At 41.8% G+C, this 21,114-nt stretch overlaps 1 protein-coding gene across 3 annotated transcripts in view; it reads left to right on the top strand.

The window, feature by feature from the left end:
- Positions 1–721: 721 nt before the first annotated feature.
- grid1b (glutamate receptor, ionotropic, delta 1b) overlaps positions 722–21,114 on the top strand; it is a 763,190-nt gene continuing 742,797 nt past the window's right edge. For all 3 annotated transcript variants that reach the window (XM_051667789.1, XM_051667788.1, XM_051667790.1), the window contains exons 1-2: positions 722–1,040; positions 4,915–5,070. In XM_051667789.1, the coding sequence (XP_051523749.1) occupies positions 962–1,040; positions 4,915–5,070 (235 nt within the window). In that variant the 5' untranslated portion in view covers positions 722–961. The remainder of the gene's footprint in view (positions 1,041–4,914; positions 5,071–21,114) is intronic.

A 21,114-nucleotide genomic window follows, 5' to 3' on the forward strand; every position in this document is an offset into this window, starting at 1 on the left:
AAAAAAAAAAAAAAACGTTACCGGTTTGTTCTGTGCGCGAGGTGTCGGTGAACCAGCTTTCCACATTCCTCTCTCCACACTCGTTTAGCTCAGGTTTTCATATATGTCGTGTATACTGTTTATTAACTGCACTTCGTTGTCCAGGAAAGCCATTGATCAAAATCGAGAAACAAATCGACAGCACACTTGAACACTCGAAAGTAAGTTACCGGTTCGTTATGCGCGTGATGAGTCGGTGAACCGCCAGCTCTCCATATTCGTTTTTTTCACGTTTTCACTGGTGGATTATCTGTAATTATGGCTAGCTACATATATGTCTACTATCGTCCAGTAAACTTATCGATCAAAACCGAGAACGAGTCGAGACCACACTTGAACATTCGAAAGTAAGTTGCCGCTTCGTTCTGCGCGCGATGAATCTGTGGTGAGATTTCCGCATTCGCCTCTCCATTTTCGCTGTCCCCGTGTTTTCACGGCTAGAAATCTCTGTAAATATGTCGTTGGTGAAGCTTAACGTCCTCATGTATGTCTCGCGCCGCCGCCTGCCCTCTTCTCCGGCTTCGCGCCGAATTCAATCTCTATCCGCGTGCGCGCGTTCTCCCTCGCGCTCTCGAGGTTGCGCGCGCGCGCGCGGGCGTCCCTCCTCCGCAGTTTGGAGTTTGTGATGTGTCTCAGACTCCGCGAGCGCCGCGCGAGAGCGAGACCTGCGGAGAGAGAGCGCCGGATCCTGAATCGACCGTTACCCTCTAACAGGCGACCGTTTTCCCTGCTCTTCTTCTTCCCAATCCCCGCCGTATTCCTTGGCGTTATTCCTCACACGAGCGCTATCCTTCAACGCCGCCGCACTTATTTTCTTCCTCACAGGTGCATTTGTTCTCCTCTTGACGTACTTTTCTCACTCATTGGGAATTAACGGACATCTGAGGATCGTGTGGATGCGCGTGTTCAGAGGGACGCGGAGATGGAATTGCTGATAATATGTCTTTCTGTTGGGATATTGCAGTGCAGTTCGGTGGGAGCGGACTCCATCATTCACATCGGTAAGAGTGAGCTGTTCAAAGCCGTTCTTTGAGACCAAAATGAGAATGAGTGCGCCATTAATACTGAGGGACTGTGTTGTTGAGGTTGATGTGAAATAACCATTGTTTATGTCCATTGAAAATTTGCCATGCTCATCGGGCTGAATATCAATTGAGCAGACCACTTGTGATAACGTCCCTCTTGATCAAAACGGAGATTGCATTGACAGGTGCAGGGAGATGTCTAATCTAATCCCAGTCTGTGTAGGTTGATCTCAAGAAATGCCTAATTGTGTAAATCATACATTTCAGGTAAGTTGGAAAGCCAGGAGGCGTGTGTCATAAGGCAAAGTAAGCCAGTGTGTGTGTGGGTTTCTCTCCCCCTCCCATCCATAAGATTGAACTTTGTATGAAACGTGAGGGAAATCTTAATAAAGGATGCTGAAGTAAATAAATGACAAGAGGACAAATGCTCATTCTTAGCTATCCCAGGCTGTAAATGCCATTTTAACCAGTCCCCTTTGCATCTGCCAGACACCCTCTGCATTCAGATCATCTCCCCAAATGTGAAGAAAGAAATATTTGGGCTCCCTACAGCAGCAGAGAGGAGGGCTGATGGGGAGGAGGGTTGGCGCTCTGTTCAGTTGGCATGAAGGACTCCAATCCAAACCCTTGCAAATACATAAACCCAGTCACACATTGGAATCTGTCGTCCAGATAATGAAATTACAGCAAACAGGGAAATTCAACCCAAACAGGGTGTGCTTAACTTTACTAGACTTGCTTGCCATGTTGGCAAGTTTATTTGGCCTCCAACAAAATCTAACTGAATTTGACCAACAGAACTACCAGTCTTTTAAAAAATCTATATTATTATATCAGTCACATTGGATTGTGCTGGACTGAATCACAGCTCATGTATCTAACCCAAATAAGCTTTGACATATCAGAATAAATGATATTGGCGAGTCTTACCCAATCATTTGTCTGTGTTAGGTAGCTTGCTGCCTGGAAGGTTTATTAAGACCTTGTTAATGATTCAAGACAGTCAGAAATGCATGCACAGACAAGATCAGTCACCTCCTGACTATCACTCATTGAAATCATGTATATTTCAGATGTTCTGAACTGGTCAGAATGCAATATCTCAATGTCCAAAAATCTCACGGATACACACAAGAATGAATTAAATTGAATTAAAAAATCCACTTCCATCATCCAGTGCTTGACTTTTAGTGAAGACCTGACTGTTTCTGTGGCTGTGTAATAGGCAGGGCTCACAGGTGCACGATGTGAAATATCTAATGCCCACCTCTCCGGTGCCCAATACTTCCACTTTGTCACATCCACTCATGTTATCATCCAGACCAAATTCTGCTTCAAAGAGCAAAAGAAAAATAGGGCCGTCCTTGTGACGTGAAGTGATTTTCCGGGCAGTGTGGTGATTTACAGAGGCAATGGCCATCCAAAACTGGTAATTGGACAGCTAGTACAGGCAGTGTGACTCAGGGCGCCTCTCACTTGCAACTGGAATGAACAGATGTGACACCCTTATTTCGGCTAAATAAGACAAACACTGCAGCGATACATCAACCACATTCTACCTGTCTACCTGCCCATCCTATAGGCTGCACCTAACACAGGTAGAGAGGATGGGTCCTCTCAATTTCACTAATACCATTCCCAAATTTGATGTGTAAACATGCTTAGATAAATAAATTAATCTTATATACAGGTTCATGCAACTTGTTACACAACTTTCTTGTAAGTTGGTTTGATAAAAATGTTAATGTAACAATGTTTTTGACTCTTGTGCTACTTTTTTGTTCATCACTAAACTAAAAATGAAAATACTTTCATTTACTCACCCTCATGTTGTTTCAAATCTGTATGACTTTAACTCCAAAAAGGATGGGGAAAAAAAGGCACCAGAAAAGTAGTCCATAGTACTTATGAACCTAATTCCAAGTTTTACAGTATGTAGCCATATAATAGCTATGCATGAGGAACAGGCTAAACTTTGAGTATTTATTCACTAAAAATCTTGCCTTAAAAAAACCTGTGAGCTCCATGCACTTTCATTGTGTGGAAAATGTTACTATTAAATTTAATCTATTTAATTATTAAAAAACACATAGCAAATGCAATTCACACAAACCAGTCACTTGAATACAGCTTTTATACGATGAACATGTTTTCAATTTCTGAGTTCAAAGGGCTTAAGGTCAAAATTGTCATGTGGTCTAACCATCCGTCATGAAAAGCAGAATAAAAAAAAAGAAAAAAAAAAAGAAAAAGTTGTGCAGACAAATATTTTATTATAAGTATTTTTTTTTTTTAAATAAGCAAAAGGCAGTGAAACAATTGTATTTAAAAATATGATTAATACAAAAAAACAAAACAAATCAAAGTCATGTAGTGTAACAGACATGTATGTAGCCGTTTTGTTGTCATGTGACTAAAAAAACAAACAAAACCCTTTTAGACCCTCATGATGAATGTGTTTGAAAACAAATATATATATATATATATATATATATATATATATATATATATATATATATATATATATATATATATATATATATTGTAATATCATTTAAAAGTATAGTTCACCCAAAAGTGAAAATTGCCTCATCGTTTACTCACCCTCATGATATCCCAGATGTGTATGACTTTCTTCTGCTGAACACAAATGAAGATTTTTAGTAGAATAATTCAGCTCTGTAGGTCCATACAATACAAGTGAATGGTGGCCAGAACTTTGAAGCTCCAAATATCACATATGTCCATTTAAAAGTAATCCATACGACTCCAGTGGTTAAATCAATGTCCCCATAAGATATATGATAGGTGTGAGTGAGAAACACATTTTACTATAAATTCTCCTCCCTGCTCAGTTGATTTCCACTTTAACTTTCACTTTCACATTCTGCCACATTTTATAAGCAACACTTTAAATGAATGTTCCCTTCATTAAGGGGTTATAAAGGGGTTCATTAATGACTACTAAGTCATTTACAGATGCATTATAAATTATTTATATGCAGTTATAGCAACATGCATTAAAGGAATCCAAGGAATTATCCAATACTTGACAAATAGTTAGCATTTTAACTTAAGATGTTATAAATGTTTAATTAATACAATTATTCATGCTTACAGTATATAAATAAAAAACATAAAATGGTCTAATTCATTATTTATGTCACAATGCAGCAAAAATAGACACTTGTGTTGTCACTTTCCTTGTCACATTGATGTCAAAAGAATGGTGCTACTAGAGTGCTGTCCCAATTTACCTAATCCTAGTTACCTAAAGTCCTCTGCAAAAACACTTTTCATGTCTTTATGCTCATTCACAGAATATATCATATAATAAAGCCTGATGATCATTCAACTATACTGAACTTGATGTATACGGGTGTATAATATTGGCAGCTTTTCAATAAATGCTTCATATGTGTCCACTTTACATTAAGGTAAATATTCATAGGTTACTAATGTTAAATTAGTGTTATTTAGCATTTATAACATGATGTAAAATGGCTCACTATTTGGCAGGTATTGTATGAAAGTCCCCTTTTTTATGCATGTTGTTATAACCGCATATCAATTATTTATAATGCATTCGTAAATGAATGTTTTTTTCATTAATGAACCCCTTTATAATCCTTTAACAAAGGAAACGTTAATGTTAATAATTTCCATGTTATTTCCTGTATGCTATACCACATCTTGTTAAGATGAAATCCTTTTTAGATATATATTAATATAATATTGAACCTGAACAGATGGCATGAGTTAGTGAGTTTTCATTTGCCCTCAGTATGCAAACTAACCTCATTTTGGACACTCCATTAAGACCCAGATAACTATCTGCACATGCCCGCAGGTGCCATTTTTGAGGAGAATGCAGCTCGGGATGATGAGGTGTTTCAGTTGGCTATCTCTGACCTCAGCCTCAACGATGACATTTTGCAGAGCGAGAAAATAACCCACTCCATAAAATATATTGAACCCAACAACCCCTTTCAGGCAGTCCAGGAAGGTGAGTGAATCATCGTGTTCAGTCTCATAACTCTTGAACTGCATAATTCCCTGACGTCTGTGTGTTTGTGCTAAAAAATTTACATTCAACTTGTTATCTGGTGGTTTGAATAGCATTCGGTCTACTGCGTAATGCGATGGCAGCTAGACATCGATGTGAGGGAATGGCGTACAGTGCTGGGGTTTCTACTTTTATCCTGAGCATGCTAATGGTGACCAAGTGTGTCTCCAAAGTGAACATGTATTTGTTTCATGCTAGTATGAAAGGTGACATTTGGTTTCTAAGACTTCTACCTGAAGCTCCTCCACAGTCTACTGTCTTCTGTGAAAGAAGAGCTAGGTGGAGGTATTGAGTCAAGCTGGACTCAATAACAATTTTCCACATAATTGCAGTTGAGGATGAGTGCTCTGAAGCCTGAACTTTCCAAAAGATCATTTTGAAAAGCCAGGAGAAAGAGAATGTCTTTTCTGAATGGACTAATGGCAGTTAATGATGCTGGATTTGAAGAAGAAGATGATGATGATAACTTCCAATGAAAATATCCTCCATCGGAATATTCTGTGTTGGTTTTTTATATCTTATCCAGGAATCAGTCTAAGTGAGCTATTGACGTAGATGTAATCTATGCTGCCGTTTTATTTCTTCTTCATTTACCATTACTTGGACCTTTAACAAATAGTCTCTAATCATCTAGTGCTCTCTATTTTCTGCATTCAGTGTAATATGCCTCTTTCGGGTTGATTGGGTGAGGTTTTATTTCCCATATGTCCCCATATCAACCTAAAGAATAACACTAACACCCTTGTGACCTCACGAATGGCACAAGGGAACTTAACTCTCTTTAATACTGCTTGTGCTAACAGCAGGAATGAAACTTTCACAATATATGTTTGATTTCTTTCACGCATCAGTGGTGACACCAGGGATCAACCTTCATAAATATATCACTTATTATATGCAAAGAATGTCTGCCATTTGTTTCACATTCTCAGGGAAATAGAAACCTATATGTTTTACATAGTTTTGCTCATGGTAAAGAATATATCTAATCTATTATCTCACAAACAATTACCTTACCCTTTCTTACATACAGTACAGTAGTCATCAGCAGTGTTGGGTTGTATACCAATAACAAATTAATTAGTTATTGTAATCTAGTAAAAAAGTACTATTGTGCAGAAAAACAAAAACTCTTCTGTTAAAAGTGTTTGAGAAAGTAATGTAAAAGTAAAGTCATTAGTGTTATAATCAGTAATCTAATCAAAAATGTACAAAGTAATTTGTAGTGGATATTTTTTTATTTTTTTATTGAGTAACTTACCCAACATCAGCATAATTTGCCACATGATTGTATTAAAAAAGTGGTAAGAAAAGAATGAAATGGTGAAATCGTAAGAAATCATACGAGTTGGGTCGTACAAAAACAAACAACTTTTAGACCAACCAATCACATATGCTTCCCTCATCTCATTGTAAACCCTGAAATTTCCTTCCTTTCATGGTACACAAAACCTTAACCTTACATTAAAGTCTAACACCTAACACAGACCCTTAACATAATCATGTTAGTAATCCACGGAAGAAAGAGAAACTCCCAGATTTTGAACGCTCGTTTGTGCGATTTTTCCAAATTTGAACCCCAAACCCCATACCTAAACCTAACCATAAAGTCAAACCCCTAAGGATTACTTTAATTCAAAAATATGTTTTGTGTACTACAGAAGAAAGGAAATATCAATGTTAGGAAGGAGACGTGGGAAGCATATATGATTGGTTGGTCTATAAGTAGCTATCTTGTACAAATTGTCATGAGACTGTTGTTTTATCTTATAATTTCATATTAGATTAGAATTGTGGTTAATAAATCAAGATTTATGATCAGGCAGTCATTTATCTGCCTTCATCGTGTAAAGTTTCATCTTTCAGCAGTTCTTTTGGAAAGTGTCATGACAGTGGTGTTGTTGAAATGCAGTGTTGTGTGTAAATACCTCAGCGCTGTGATGCTGCGCTCTCTTGTCTGAATGCCTGTTGATTTAGGCACTGTGAATAGATTCCACACTATTCAAGTAAGCTGACGTTCTTTTTAGTGGTCACAGTTACCATCTCAAAACGGTAATAGTAGCCTGCATTGTGTGCTGGTTTGTGCTGGAGAAAAGCATTGGGACTCATTTTATTCAGCAGTAGAGAGACTTATTCATGCCTTGGTATAACTTATTCATGGTATGGTAAAGGGTGACTCACAAAACCTGTCAAAAACACTTCCAAAATCAAAAAAATATATATATATTGCTTAAAGAAAATTAGGCCTCTTTAGGATGATTTTTGCATTGAATTTTTCATTATTTTCATGACAATTAAGCATCCCCCCACCCCCCATGCCCCCCAGTTCACATTATGTGAAAAAAAATATATCCATTGCAGTATTAAATATACATATTATTACATCATGGTATTATTTGTCGTACTGCCTTTGATTTATGCTGATTTATTAAAGTGTTGCATTACAGTAATAAGAATCATCACTAATAATAATAGGAATTAATATTTTTTTTTTTAATTGTGCTTAGTCGGCATGAAAATAATTTCACAAACAAACAAAACAAAACAAACCTTAATGGTCATAAAATATGATGTGTGATTCACTCTATTACAGTAAAAATAGATGCTTGTTGTTCAATGAACATTTCATTAAAATTTGTGAAAATGAAAGGCAGTACCAAGGGAGTAATACTATGATGCTATGATACTATACATTTTTTACTTTACAAAAAAATATTATTTTGTTCACACTGTTGTAATGAGAATATTATAATCTTTTTAACATTGCGGTAATGAGAATTGGGGGTTGGGAGTATAACTAGGAACTTCTACCTTGGTACCTAAATTTTTTAGGTTGCGAGAGGACACCATATGCCTTGTTGAAAGTTTAAAAACCTTTCACAAAATGCATCATAAATTACAATAAGTGGTGCATATCATGGCCATGCATTAGCACCATGAATCTTTTTTCCTTTTGAATTTTTATTACTTACTGAGTGTTCCTTTCTAATTGACAAAAGTTTTCATGCTGTATCCTCAGGCTTTCATCTTACACTCTGTAGTAAGTGCAAAAATCTACTAAAGAAACTAATGGAGGTGTAATGAAACTCACTAGATGAATTCCAAGGGATCTTTTAGGGTGTATGAGGAGCTTTCACACTAGAGCTTTTGGTGCACACCCAACTCATTTCGCTGTTGGAATAAAAGCATTCATCAATAGCAAGTTAACTGCTTTTGATGACATGGCGTTTGTATCTATGCATGCCCCCGGTCAAACTTATTATAGTATAATGCAGTTCTCATAGATTCTTGTCTGTGATTAAATTGTCTTTGGAGAGCAGATTGCATTCTTCACATCTCTTGCAATGGATTCAGACCCAAGAGTGCAGTGGAGACCAATGGGGCAGCAGGAGAGGGGCGGAATCAAACTCACATTCAGATCCTCAAACCAAGTGTGAAAACAGCCTGGGATGTCAGGAAGGATTTGGAGATTTAGCTAAACTGCTCTCTCACACGAGAATGACACACTTAGCTGGGTGAAGACATGCAGTTCCACTCCAAATTCCCTAAATGAAGCAAGACCTTTGATTCATTGTAGCATAGCTGGTGTTTTCAAAATCTGTCTTTATTAGTTAATCACTAATTTCCCAATTTAGTCTCTTTTCCTCTCAGAAGACTCTTAATGAGGCATAATGAGATTTTAAATGGCACATGTGTGCAAGTAACAATTTGTCACAGCACTCCAAATGGTTTATTAGCGGAAAAGCCCGAGCATGGGTACATACATCTTTTTTCTCCCCAATTTGGAATGCCCAATTCCCAATGCTCTCTAAGTCCTTGTGGTGGCGTAGTGACTCGCCTCAATCTAGGTGGCAGAGGACGAATCTCAGTTGCCTCCACGTCTGAGACCGTCAATTCGCGCATCTTATCACGTGACTTGTTATGTGCGTTACCGTGGAAACATTGCACGTGTGGAGGCTTCACGCTATTCTCTGCGGCATCCATGCACAACTCACCACATGCCCCACCGAGAGCGAACCACATTATAGCGACCACGTGGAGGTTACTCCATATGACTCTAGCAAGCAACCGGGCCAATTTGGTTGCTTAGGAGACCTGGCTGGAGTCACTCAGCATGCCTTGGATTCAAACTCGCAACTCCAGGGGTGGTAGTCAGCGTCTTTACTTGCTGAGCTACCCAGGCTCCCCAGGTACATACATCTTTTGATTTGTTGTGTCATATTATCATAGGACTGTTAGAGTGTTAGTTTCATTATGCATGGCCTTCACCTTTGCTTTGTTTATTTACATAATTCAATTGATTGAATGGATTGTGGTTAATCTGGGACTGAGGAACACCTTTATTTTAATTCTAAAAAACATACTAACATACAATATACTCATTAGGGTTTGCACATCTACTCATTTTTACTAATCAGGTTGTTGTCTGGAAAAGTAGTTAACTAATCAGCGATTCAGTGTTTATGTTATGTAAGTGACTCACCAGACACTGTGCAGCATCAGCGGTCTGACGGCTAGCTGGAGAGTGTGTCCGCACAGCTGAGATGATGCGGGTGGGGAAACGAAAGCTTGTATGTTCCTACTGCTATCGCCGTTAAGAACAAGTGCAACTGAAATCATGTGATCCATGACTAGTCAGCTCAGGCCCAAAACTTTGAATGGTGGAAGAACTACAGTAATCAGCTAGTTGGTGCAACCACTAATACTCATGTGATCATTACAGACACAAAAAGTGACATGTAATGCCTTTAACCTTCTGGGGTCTGAGGGTGTTTTGGGCCCTGGAGAAGTTTTGTCATGCCTTGACATTTGTGCTTTTTTCAGTTGCTTAAAAACATATTAATGGCTAAAGTCTGATAACACTGTATTCAGCACAAACTGGGCTACAATAATATGTGAACAACATGTATTTACATGTTTGTATTTTTGAGAAAATAATGTTTATGCATGGTTTTTGAAAAGACAAAAATTGTAAGTCACTGAAATAAGGCCATATAACACATACTAAACATTTGTTCACAAGACTTTTGAGAACTGGATCTTGTAGTCTAGAGTTTTTGCTACAAATATATAAATGCTTTACTTAAAAACTTTAGACCTACACTACCGTTTAAAAGTATTAGATAGGTAATATTTTTAATGTTTTTAAAAGAAGTCTCTTCTGCTCACCAAGGCTGCATTTATTTGATCCAAAATACAGCAAAAACAGTGATATTGTGAAATATTTTTACAATTTAAAATAACTTTTCTATTTGAATATATAGTAAAATGCAATGTATTCCTGTGAACAAAGCTGAATTTTCAGCATCATTACTGCAGTCTTCAGTGTCACATGATCCTTCAGAAATCATTCTAATATGCTGATTTTCTAATATGGGCATATTTACAGCACATTTTACACATTTACACCTGAACAGATATTTGCAAGCACAAGCTTCGTTGATGATAATGAAGCAGCATAAACGTCATGGTTACTTGTGTAACCTCCATTCCCTGATGGAGGGAACGAGACGTTGTGTCGATGTAGTGACACTAGGGGTCACTCTTGGGAGCCCGAGACACCTCTGGTCTTTGATGAATGGCCAATGAAAATTGGCGAGTGGTATTTGCATGCCACTCCCCCGGACATACGGGTATAAAAGGAGCTGGTATGCAACCACTCATTCAGGTTTTATGCTGAGGAGCTGATATAAGGTCCGGCCATTTCAGCGGGTAGTTCAGCATTGTGGCAGGAGGGACACAACATCTCATTCCCTCCATCAGGGAACGGAGGTTACACAAGAAACCATGACGTTCCCTATCTGTCACTCACTCGATGTTGTGTCGATGTAGTGACACTAGGGGTCCCTATACGAAACGCCACAATTGGCTGAACTGTGTTACATGAACTGGTGGTGTGTGGTGGGCAGACTACTGTGTGCCTCATAGCCAGCACACCAGGTCGACACGTAACCTCCCCCAACATAGTTATGTGTCGAACGGCCCTTTTTGGGGACAAGTCAACAACCCAAGAGATAGAGACAGGCTTAACCCAGTCGTGGCCTCTTTTCCCCTTCCCTTTTTTCCACTCCCTAAAAAAGAAGGGGGATTATACGACTGGGCCGCCAGGTCTAGTCGGGGGGTGTCCCTCCCAAGGGGAAGACACAACGGAGACCACACCTCGCCCAAAGAGAGGGGGGGATATTTAAGTGGAAGGATACGTCACATGGTCTTTCCAACCGTGTGGAAAGTCTTCAAGGTAGATCCTGCCCAATGGGGGAGGAGTTACTACAAACATGGAGACTGGGGCAGAGGGGCTCTGCCCAAGGAAGACGCAGTTTGCAGACAGGGAAACGAATTAGTGGAAGATATATATATATATATATATATATATATATATATATATATATATATATATATATATATATATATATATCGCATGGGGTTAGCCTTACAGGGAACTGCCACATGCGGAGCACCTACCCCAGAACAGGACTCTTAGTTAGCACGTGTACTGGGCCGGCAGCGAATCTCTCCGAAAACTTGACTGCCACAGGGCTCGAAGGAAGTCAACCAGGGAACAAACTTGTGAACACTACTGGGAATTAATGGTGCAAGTCTTCAGCTCAAAAGGAGGTGGAAGGCACTATGTGCAAGCGATACACCCGGCCGGCTATCCTGGGCTTATTCGCTTGTGTTGCGTGCCACTACCTGGGACGAAACCGGTTCCACCAGGAGGTTGTAGAACCTTGCAAAGGTGTTGGGTGTTGCCCAGCCCGCTGCTCTGCAAATGTCTGTTAGAGAGGCACCTCTGGCCAGGGCCCAGGAAGCCGCTACACCCCTGGTAGAATGGGCTCATAGCCCTACCGGGGACGGCATGTACTGGGCGAGATATGCCATAGTTATGGCATCAGTGAGCCAGTAGGCGATCCTCTGCTTGGAGACAGCACTTCCTTTCCGCTGTGCACCAAAGCAGACAAAGAGCTGCTCGGGATTCTAAAGCTCTGTGTGCGATCCAAATAGATGCGTAAAGCGCACACCGGACACAGCAATGACAGGGCTGGGTCTGTCTCCTCCTGGGGCAGCGCTTGCAGGTTCACCACCAGGTCCCTAAAAGGGGTGGTGGGAACCTTGGGCACATAGCCCGGTCAGGGTCTCAGGATTACTTGAGAGTAACCCAGACCGAAATCCAGGCACATTTCGCTGACAGAGAACGCTTGCAGGTCACCTACCCTCTTGATGGAAGTGAGCGCAGTCAGGAGGGCAGTCTTCAAGGAGAGTGCCTTAAGCTTGGCTGACTGCAAAGGCTCAAAGTGGGCTCTCTGTAGACCCTGAAGAACTACAGAGTGGTCCGATGAGGGAACGAGGCGTGGTCTGGAGAGATTCAGCCACCTGGCGCCTCTTAGGAACCTGATGATCAGGTCGTGCTTCCCTAAGGACTTACCGTCGACTGCGTCATGGTGTGCTGCTATGGCAGCAACGTACACCTTCAAGGTGGAAGGAGACAGCCTCCCTTCCAACCTCTCCTGCAGGAAGGAAAGCACTGATCCGACTGCGCATCTCTGGGGGTCTTCGCATCGGGAAGAACACCACTTAGCGAACAGACGCCACTTAAAGGCATACAGGCGCCTCGTAGAGGAGGCCCTATCCTGAGTGATCATGTCTACCACCGCTTAGGTCTTCCGCGTCCCATCCAGGGGCCAGACATGGAGATTCCAGAGGTCTGGTCATGGGTGCCAGAGGGTGCCCTGTCCTGGAGAAAGAAAGTCCTTCCTCAGAGGATTTCGCCAGGGGGGAGCTGTCACGAGGAGCGTGAGGTCCAAGAACCACGTCTGGGTGGGCCAGTAGGGTGCTACCAGGACGACCTGCTCCTCGTCCTCCCTGACCTTGCACAGGGTCTGTGTAAGAAGGCTCACTGGGGAAACGCATATTTGCGTAGGCCAGGGGGCCAGCTGTGTGCCAGCACGTCTATGCCGAGGGGAGCCTCAGTGAGGGCGTACCAGAGTGTGCAGTGGGAGGATTCTTGGGAGGCAAACAGGTCCACCTGTGCCCGTCCGAATCGACTCCAAATCAGCTGGACCACCTGAGGGTGAAGTCTCCACTCTCCCCTGAGGGTAACCTGCCGTGACAGCGCGTCCACTGTAGTGTTGAGGTTGCCCGGGATGTGAGTGGCTCACAGCGACTTGAAGTGCTGCTGACTCCAGAGGAGGAGACGGCGGTCGAGTTGTGACATACAACGAGAGTGCAGACCGCCTTGGCGGTTGACATATGCTACCATTGCTGTGTTGTCTGTCCGAACTAACACATGCTTGCCCTGGATCAATGGCCAGAACCTCCGCAGGGCGAGCAGAATTGCCAACAACTCGAGGCAGTTGATGTGCCAATGCAGTCGCGGACCCAGCGGCTGCGTGCCCATTGCAAACAGCACCCCAACCCATTTTGGAGGCATCTGTCATGACCACGACGTGCCTGGAGACCAGTTCTAGATGAACACCTGCCCGTAGAAATGAGGGGTCGGTCCAAGGGCTGAAAAGACGGTGACAGACTGGCGTGATGACCACACGATGTGTCCCGTGGTGCCATGCCCATCTTGGGACTCGAGTCTGGTGCCAGTGCTGAAGCAGCTTCATATGCATCAACCCGAGCGGGGTGGCCATAGGAGCCCCTGAAAAAATTTCAGTGGAACCGCTGTTTTCTGTTTGAATGCCTTCAAACAGGCCATCACCGACTGGGTGCGCTCATTCGTAAGGCGCGCCATCAAGGAGACTGAGTCCAACTCCAAACCGAGAAAAGAAATGTTCTGAACCGGGAGGAGCTTGCTCTTTTCCCAGTTGACCTGAAGCCCTAGTTGGCTGAGGTGTGAGAGCACCAGGTTCCTGTGTGTGCACAACATGTCTTGAGAGTGAGCTAGGACTAGCTAGTTGAGAACGCAAATGCCCACCTCCCTTAACGGGGCAAGGGCAGCCTCTGCGACCTTCGTAAAGACACGAGGAGACAGGGACAGGTCGAAAGGGAGGACTTTGTACTGATATGCCTGACCCTCAAATGCAAACCGCAGGAAGGGTCTGTGTCGAGGAAGGATCGAAACGTGAAAGTACGCATCCTTCGGGTCTACCGCCGCGAACCAATCTTGATGCCGGACGCTCACCAGAATGCGTTTTTGCACCAACATCTTGAACAGGAGTCTGTGTAAAGCCCGGTTCAGTACTCGCAGGTCCAAGATTGGCCGCAACCCACCGCCTTTTTTCGGTACGATGAAGTAGGGGCTGTAAAACCCTTTCTTCATCTCGGCTGGAGAGACAGGCTCTATCGCGCCCTTCCGTAGGAGGGTAGCGATCTCCACGTGCAAGGTGGCAGGGTTTTCGCTCTTGACCAAGGTGAAATGAATACCGCTGAACCTGGGCGGGCACCTGGCGAACTGAATCGTGTAGCCGAGTCGGACGGTCCGGATCAGCCATCGTGATGGATTGGAAATCGCGAGCCACGCGTCCAAGTTCAGCGAAAGGGGGACCAAGGGGACAAAGTCGTCGGACGTACCGGCAGGTGGGGCCTCGCGGCGGGGCGGAGCTCGAGGTGCCACACCACGTTGTGGCCGTGCTGAGTCTAGGGACATCGAAGCACTTACCTGGCTCCTTGTGACCACCCCCGGAACAGCCTGGGACGGGGAAGGAAGAGGCCTGTCCTCGTAACCTGTGGAGACTGCCACATCGGGGGCGGTTGTGTGCCACAGCTGGGTGCTCAGGGGTGGAAAGGCCACCGCTGGAGCGCCAATCCTGCAAGAAAAAAACCCGTGGACAGTAGTCGTGGTGATGACTGTACACACCGGGTATGTGACCCAGGGAGGAAGGAAGCTGCTCTTTTACTGAACTGTTGGGTACCGCAGCCACTTCAAGCGAAATCAAACAAAATGGCAACAAAAGATTTTCCGCCTGACCCTCCTGGACCATTAGTGTGGCCATCGTCCACCCGATAGACCGCGCCGTGACCTTCGTCACTCGGAAAGCGAGGTCGGTCGCCGAGTGCAGTTCCTGCATCAAATCTGGGGCGGAGCCTACAGGGCTTGGACGGGAGCTTAGGGCGTCCACGCCAGGTGGCGGCGCTCTGCGGGCATAGGTGCACCGCGAGCACCTTATCCACCGGGGGAATCGCCATATAGCCTCTGGCCGCCCCACCATCGAGGGTAGTGAGAGCGGGGGAACTGCGGAATCGGGGCTGGGCAGTAAAAGTTGCCTCCCATGACTTCGTCAGCTCCTTGTGCACTTCCGGGAAGAATGGCACTGGAGCGGGGCGTGGCTGCTTTGAGCGGAGCTGCGAGCCCAGGAACAAATCATCAAGCCACAAGGGTTCAGGGGAGAGCTGAGGCTTCCACTCTAATGAAAGCAAGCCGCGACCGCAACGTTACCATGGACATGTTCTCGCAGTGAGAACATGAACCATACACAAACGCTGCCTCCATGTGGGTCGCGCCCAGACATGAAAGACAGTGATCATGACAATCCGAAGTTGAGAGATAACGACCGCAACCAGGAATAACACACAATTGGAAAGGCATCTTTAAAAAGACGCGTCTTTAAAAAGACGTTCCGTGTGTGCCACTCTTTTAGAGAAATATATACTCTTTTAGAGGAGGAAAAACTCTTTCAGAAAATATACTCTCTTGTTTTTCTGCCAAAGCGCCCAGGGGTGTTCCCTGCAGTGCACCAGTGCAGAGGAGGGAGAAGCCGCTGAAATGCGCCGTCAGATCCAGCAGAGGTGAATGAAGAGTAGTATTCAGTTCAATGAGCATGACCGTTCGGCTCCGAAGAGAAAATCTGAATGAGTGGTTGCATACCAGCTCCTTTTATACCCGTATGTCCAGGGGAGTGGCATGCAAATACCACTTGCCAATTTTCATTGGCCTTTTATCAAAGACCAGTGGTGTCTTGGGCTCCCAAGGGTGACCCCTAGTGTCACTACATTGACACAACGTCGAGTGAGTGACAGATAGGGAACACTAGTTAAAATATAATCTAAACATTCATATTATTTTTATATCACATTACATATCATATTTATATCATACAGCATACAATTTAAATACCTGTTTTAGCCGAAACAACAGTTAAATGTAACTAAAACTTGCCTATTAGGACATATTTCATATTTCATTACTCTGAATACTGGCTGGCAAGTCTGGAAATAGTCCAACTAGTAAAATATGTCCATGTTTATATAAAATAGCATGTCAACTAATGTAAGCAAAACTAAATGACTTACTCATCCGGAATTGTATCCTCGGCTGGATCAAATCGCTCTTCAAAATGTAAACATTCATCGTCAGAGTCCCGCTCTTCTTCTGAGGAAAATGTGAACTCTTCATCACTATCCAGTACCATCTGTAGAGCTTCCTCACCTGTGTAGCGTGCCATCTTCCAAACATGCAGAAAAGTGGATGAACTTGATGCTTTTTAAGGCAATGTTTGGGGCGTTTACCATTTGCATTGATCGTCTCATCACATTACCGTATGAATAGCGCGCTCTGCTGGTGGGTGTGATCACATTAGTGATAATGAGCTGAGCCAGGAGAAACTGTACATCGCTTTGTTTCATACAGATTACATTGCAGGAGAATATTTGTTTTAAATTTGAACTGAACCCATAAAACTCTATCAAGAAAAAACATCAAAAAACGCTTTTGATACATGCTAAGTCCCAGGAAAGGTGTATACAGGTCTGAGATCAGTACAAATATTGCCAAATTTTAATTTTGAGGACATTTAAATATATTTTATCCACGATTTACCTCCGTATGCCAGTGAGTCTGATGTGTGACCGCCGAGTGCACACGCCTACCGGTACATCACAGTTAACATCTCTCATTCAGAAGTTACACATATTTTTGCATTGTTTTCTGCTTAGATTTGGTCTAAATATTGCAAAACATCTGTGATGATCCATCTGTATGAATGTAAGAGCTGTTTTTAACTCATGACGAATACACAGAAAGCAACCGAAGCATATTAGTGTTTTACATATTAGTCTGGTGGTGTGAATAAAGTCTGTGCTTCATAATCTTATGGTGTGTTGTTTATTGACTAACATTATATACTTTAAAGATGTACTATAGATTCACATTATAGTGCTTTTTTATTGATTACAATGTGTTACAATTATGACACCTTTTATACAGTCTGGGTGTTATGAATAACATCGTCCTGTGCAAATTTCCAGTTTAATTGTATTCGAATCAGTGATGTTATAAATATAACTGACACGTGTACAGATAACTGACATGTCTAAATAAATGAACAAAGACCCCCAAGTGTTTTTTATCTGTGCTCTCCCCCTTCATTGCTGCTTGTTTGGGCGAAATGAAGCCGTGTCACTTAAAAGATAAAACTTTATTGAAAGAAAAATTACATTTTGGCTCTGGTAATTAAACAGTAGCGTCACCTTTTCAGATTTATAAATAGAAACAAATATTTTGCAGACTTTTGTCGCATCCCAGAGCGCAGCACAATGAAGGGATATGGAATTTTGGTCACAAACATGGCGGCGTGGTCATACAGTTACGTCACATGAAACAGGTCAATAGAGGATACTGGGACTAGTTCTTACACTTTTTAGTCCAGTAAATATTTCTCAGGGTAGGTTTTATTCTTTAAAGTCAATTTCTGCATAGCCACATACCCTAAAGTCTTGGCTACACAAAAGCTAATGAACATTTCCACCGATATTGTCCAGGAAAAAGATAAAAAATAATCAACCTGTGCTCAATGAATTGAGACAAGTTGCCCCAATAGTGGGGCATGTTGTCACACTACATGGGGTAAGTTGTCATGGTGGAACCTTTTATGTGAACTATAGGCCCTTTTCCACTGGTAGTACTAAAGCCTGTTTTAGGTACTTTCCCCAGGGACTAGTAATTTTCGTCGCTTTCACACCTAACCCTGTTGTTTAAACCATTAACTGATTAGGCAGCTGCCTACGTTTTTGGATGCAGCCAAAGCTCATGTAATACAGCTCTAACAAAAGTGTAATTCCGATCTAGGCGTCCTCCGTTGGTGTCGTTGATTTTGTTGTTGTTGTTTGTATTGAATTGCGCGTTCCAACCTTGTCAGAAGAGAAATGGTCGATACTAGATTACGTCACTACAATTGTAACTTTTGGCAATGCGAATGCAACAGGGGAAAAGTCTCCTTGGATGTTCCGTTCCTCATATGGAGTTCTCATCTAGAAAGTTACTAAAGGAAATACAAAATCTACACCTGCTTTAAACAGCTTTTCAACTAAAGTTTTGAACAAATTGATTAATGAAACTACAAAAAAGAAAAATATCAAAACATTGATTCGGCCAACAAATATTGTATTTGATGAATTGTATTTTTTCTTTCTTTCTTTCTTTTTTTTTTTTTACATTTAAAACACATTTGAAAACCTACCCTGATAAAAATGCGACAAAATGCCCCTACCTGACTGACACCTGAGGACTCATTTAAACCTTCTGGTAAAAATCTGCCTTCATAATATAGTTGAATCTTGCCTTAATGTATGCCAGTGTGGTTTGATTATGTTAGCTTATTTACCCAAGAGCTATAACAAAAATATGATAAAAGTGAAAATGTACTCTGGAGCTTAGAATTCACCAAAAAATATTCTAGTTTTAGGAAGGTTTTGAAACAGATCTTTTGAAACCAATGTACAAAACCTCTGCTAGAGAAAACACACATTTGCTCAACTGGATGTATGACTCCAAATGATATCATTACTGAGATATATCCTTTGTGACAACTAGCCTCAGTCTTCACTATAAGACAGCATGTACATGATTGCATGAATAACTGATATGCAATTCCATGTCACCATATATGTTTGGAGTCATGAGAGCATATAGTCATCATATACAACCACATCCAGGGATCTTTAGGAATGTGACATTAAGCATGCATTACACTATAAGTGCAGTTCTTTAAGCCTGCATAGTCTTATATAGATACCCATGTTGAAAAGCAAGAGGATAGTGTTTGTGATGTGTTTATTTTGGCCTCCCTGCTGTACTAATTCATGGTTCAGAGTCTGTGTCCATTAGGAGATGCTAATGCTAGAGGTATCAGAATGACCCACCGTATATTTTGGTCTGTACTGCTCAGGTTTAAGTCAATTTGTGTGCAGACGTCAGTATGAGTGTGTAGGATGAATCTAAATGAAGGGACACACACGCACGTGCGCACACACACACATATACGCACACACCTACATACATGCCCTTATTCTGAGCTGTGTGGGCAGAGAAGCAATCCTCCATTGACCGTACATTTTTAGGTTTTGTATTAAAAGAAAACACTTGGATGTCTGCTGGCCTTTTCTCTTAAATGAAGCTTACTGATGTTCCCTCATTCACTCCTGAACTAAACTGCCCTCTATGGGGTCTTAAATGCAGTTTCAACACAAATAAATTATGTTAATTACCTTGTTACCTGGGTCAGTCACCTGATTGCCAAATTGCACAGTGTTCCTGTAAAAACAACAATTTTGTCCATCCTGGGTAGCACCCTGTTTATTTCCAAGTAGAATGTTTTCATGCTTAACTGCGTTATTCAGGCTGAAACATAATTTTTCGATCATTTACAAATATTGCCTTCATTACTTGGCTCAGTTCTGTGTCTGAAAGCTGCCTGATTAAGATATTCATATTTGACACAAGAAGCTCTACACATGGGATCAGTCACTATTGAATGTGCAAGTAGAACATTTTCCTACATATACACTTTGGTTGGTTCTGGAAGAAAAATTCCTATCAAATAATTACATTTTAGAGATACCGACAGGATTAGGGTTAGGTTTTTGGAGTCAAGGTTTGGGGCTTGCACAACCTTCTTATCAACCTATCATTTCCCCCTTTGGTTTTAGGGTTAGGGTTAAGTGTGGGGTTAGGATTTGTCTTGGGTCTGTTTCTTTCACAGTATTGTTGTTTCAGAACCAACAAAATATGGGAAAAGTGAGTGCTACATACTATGATGGCCAAGCGTTGAAAAATTAAGGGGGGGTTGTGTCATCAGTTGAAAATGAAAGTAATTTCAGTGGCGGATCAACACTTTTTTTTTTTTTTTTTTTTTAATAACGTACACTGTTTAATCATGCATAATAAGACCAGATATGCGCATTAAAGAAAGTAAATAGGGTCAGTTTTGTTTTCATGTTGGCTTTGACTAAACTAAAGACATTGATGGATAGGATTTACAGTCAGTACAATAGAGCACAACAGTCTGGTTCTGGAAGTAAAAATGCCATTCATTTTTTTCACAGGTGAACTGATTATTAATGATAACTTACCTTTAAAGACAGACCATCTGAGGTTGTTAAATGATGGTATATGCTTCTGTTGAAGACATCAAATCATGTTATTTCATCTTCATTCTTTAAAAATCATGTTTAATTGTGGAATTCCTGCTTAAAAGTGCTGTAAGCGATTTTTTCATAGAAAGGTATGCAAAACATTTTACTACTCCTTGAAAGATATTAATGAAGTAAGTGTCTTGAGATATCTCACCGGTCTCTGTGACAGCTCTAGACTCTGTAAACAGCAAACAAAAATGTGTCCACAGGCCACGGTCTATGATGCTTTCTGCCTGTCAATCATTTGGCGCGTTCTCATAGTATTGAGGTTGCAGCGAATTATTGAGGCATAATGCCATTTTTATGCCATGTTATTCATAACAGTTGTCAGCTGAAGGCGCTATTTTGCTGCTGTTGTTTCTGACAACAGTTTCTGCTTTAATAAAGATAATTTGGTATCTTTGGAGTGCGGCGTTTTGGAAAAAAGATGTCGTGGCTTATCCAACGGCTCAGCTTGTGGAAGTTCTAGAATGGCTAAAATCACTTTCAGCACCTTAAATAACTACACTACCCATGATTCACCAATTGGAGAATTGCAGCAAACAAATTGCGGTGAAAGAGCTCTGCAGAGTCGCTCTCCCTACACTCTGAACTATGTATTTGTATATATCTGAATATTTTACATTACAA

This window comes from Myxocyprinus asiaticus, chromosome 32 (genome assembly GCF_019703515.2).
Source record: "Myxocyprinus asiaticus isolate MX2 ecotype Aquarium Trade chromosome 32, UBuf_Myxa_2, whole genome shotgun sequence".
Classification (NCBI taxonomy): Eukaryota; Metazoa; Chordata; class Actinopteri; order Cypriniformes; family Catostomidae; genus Myxocyprinus; species Myxocyprinus asiaticus.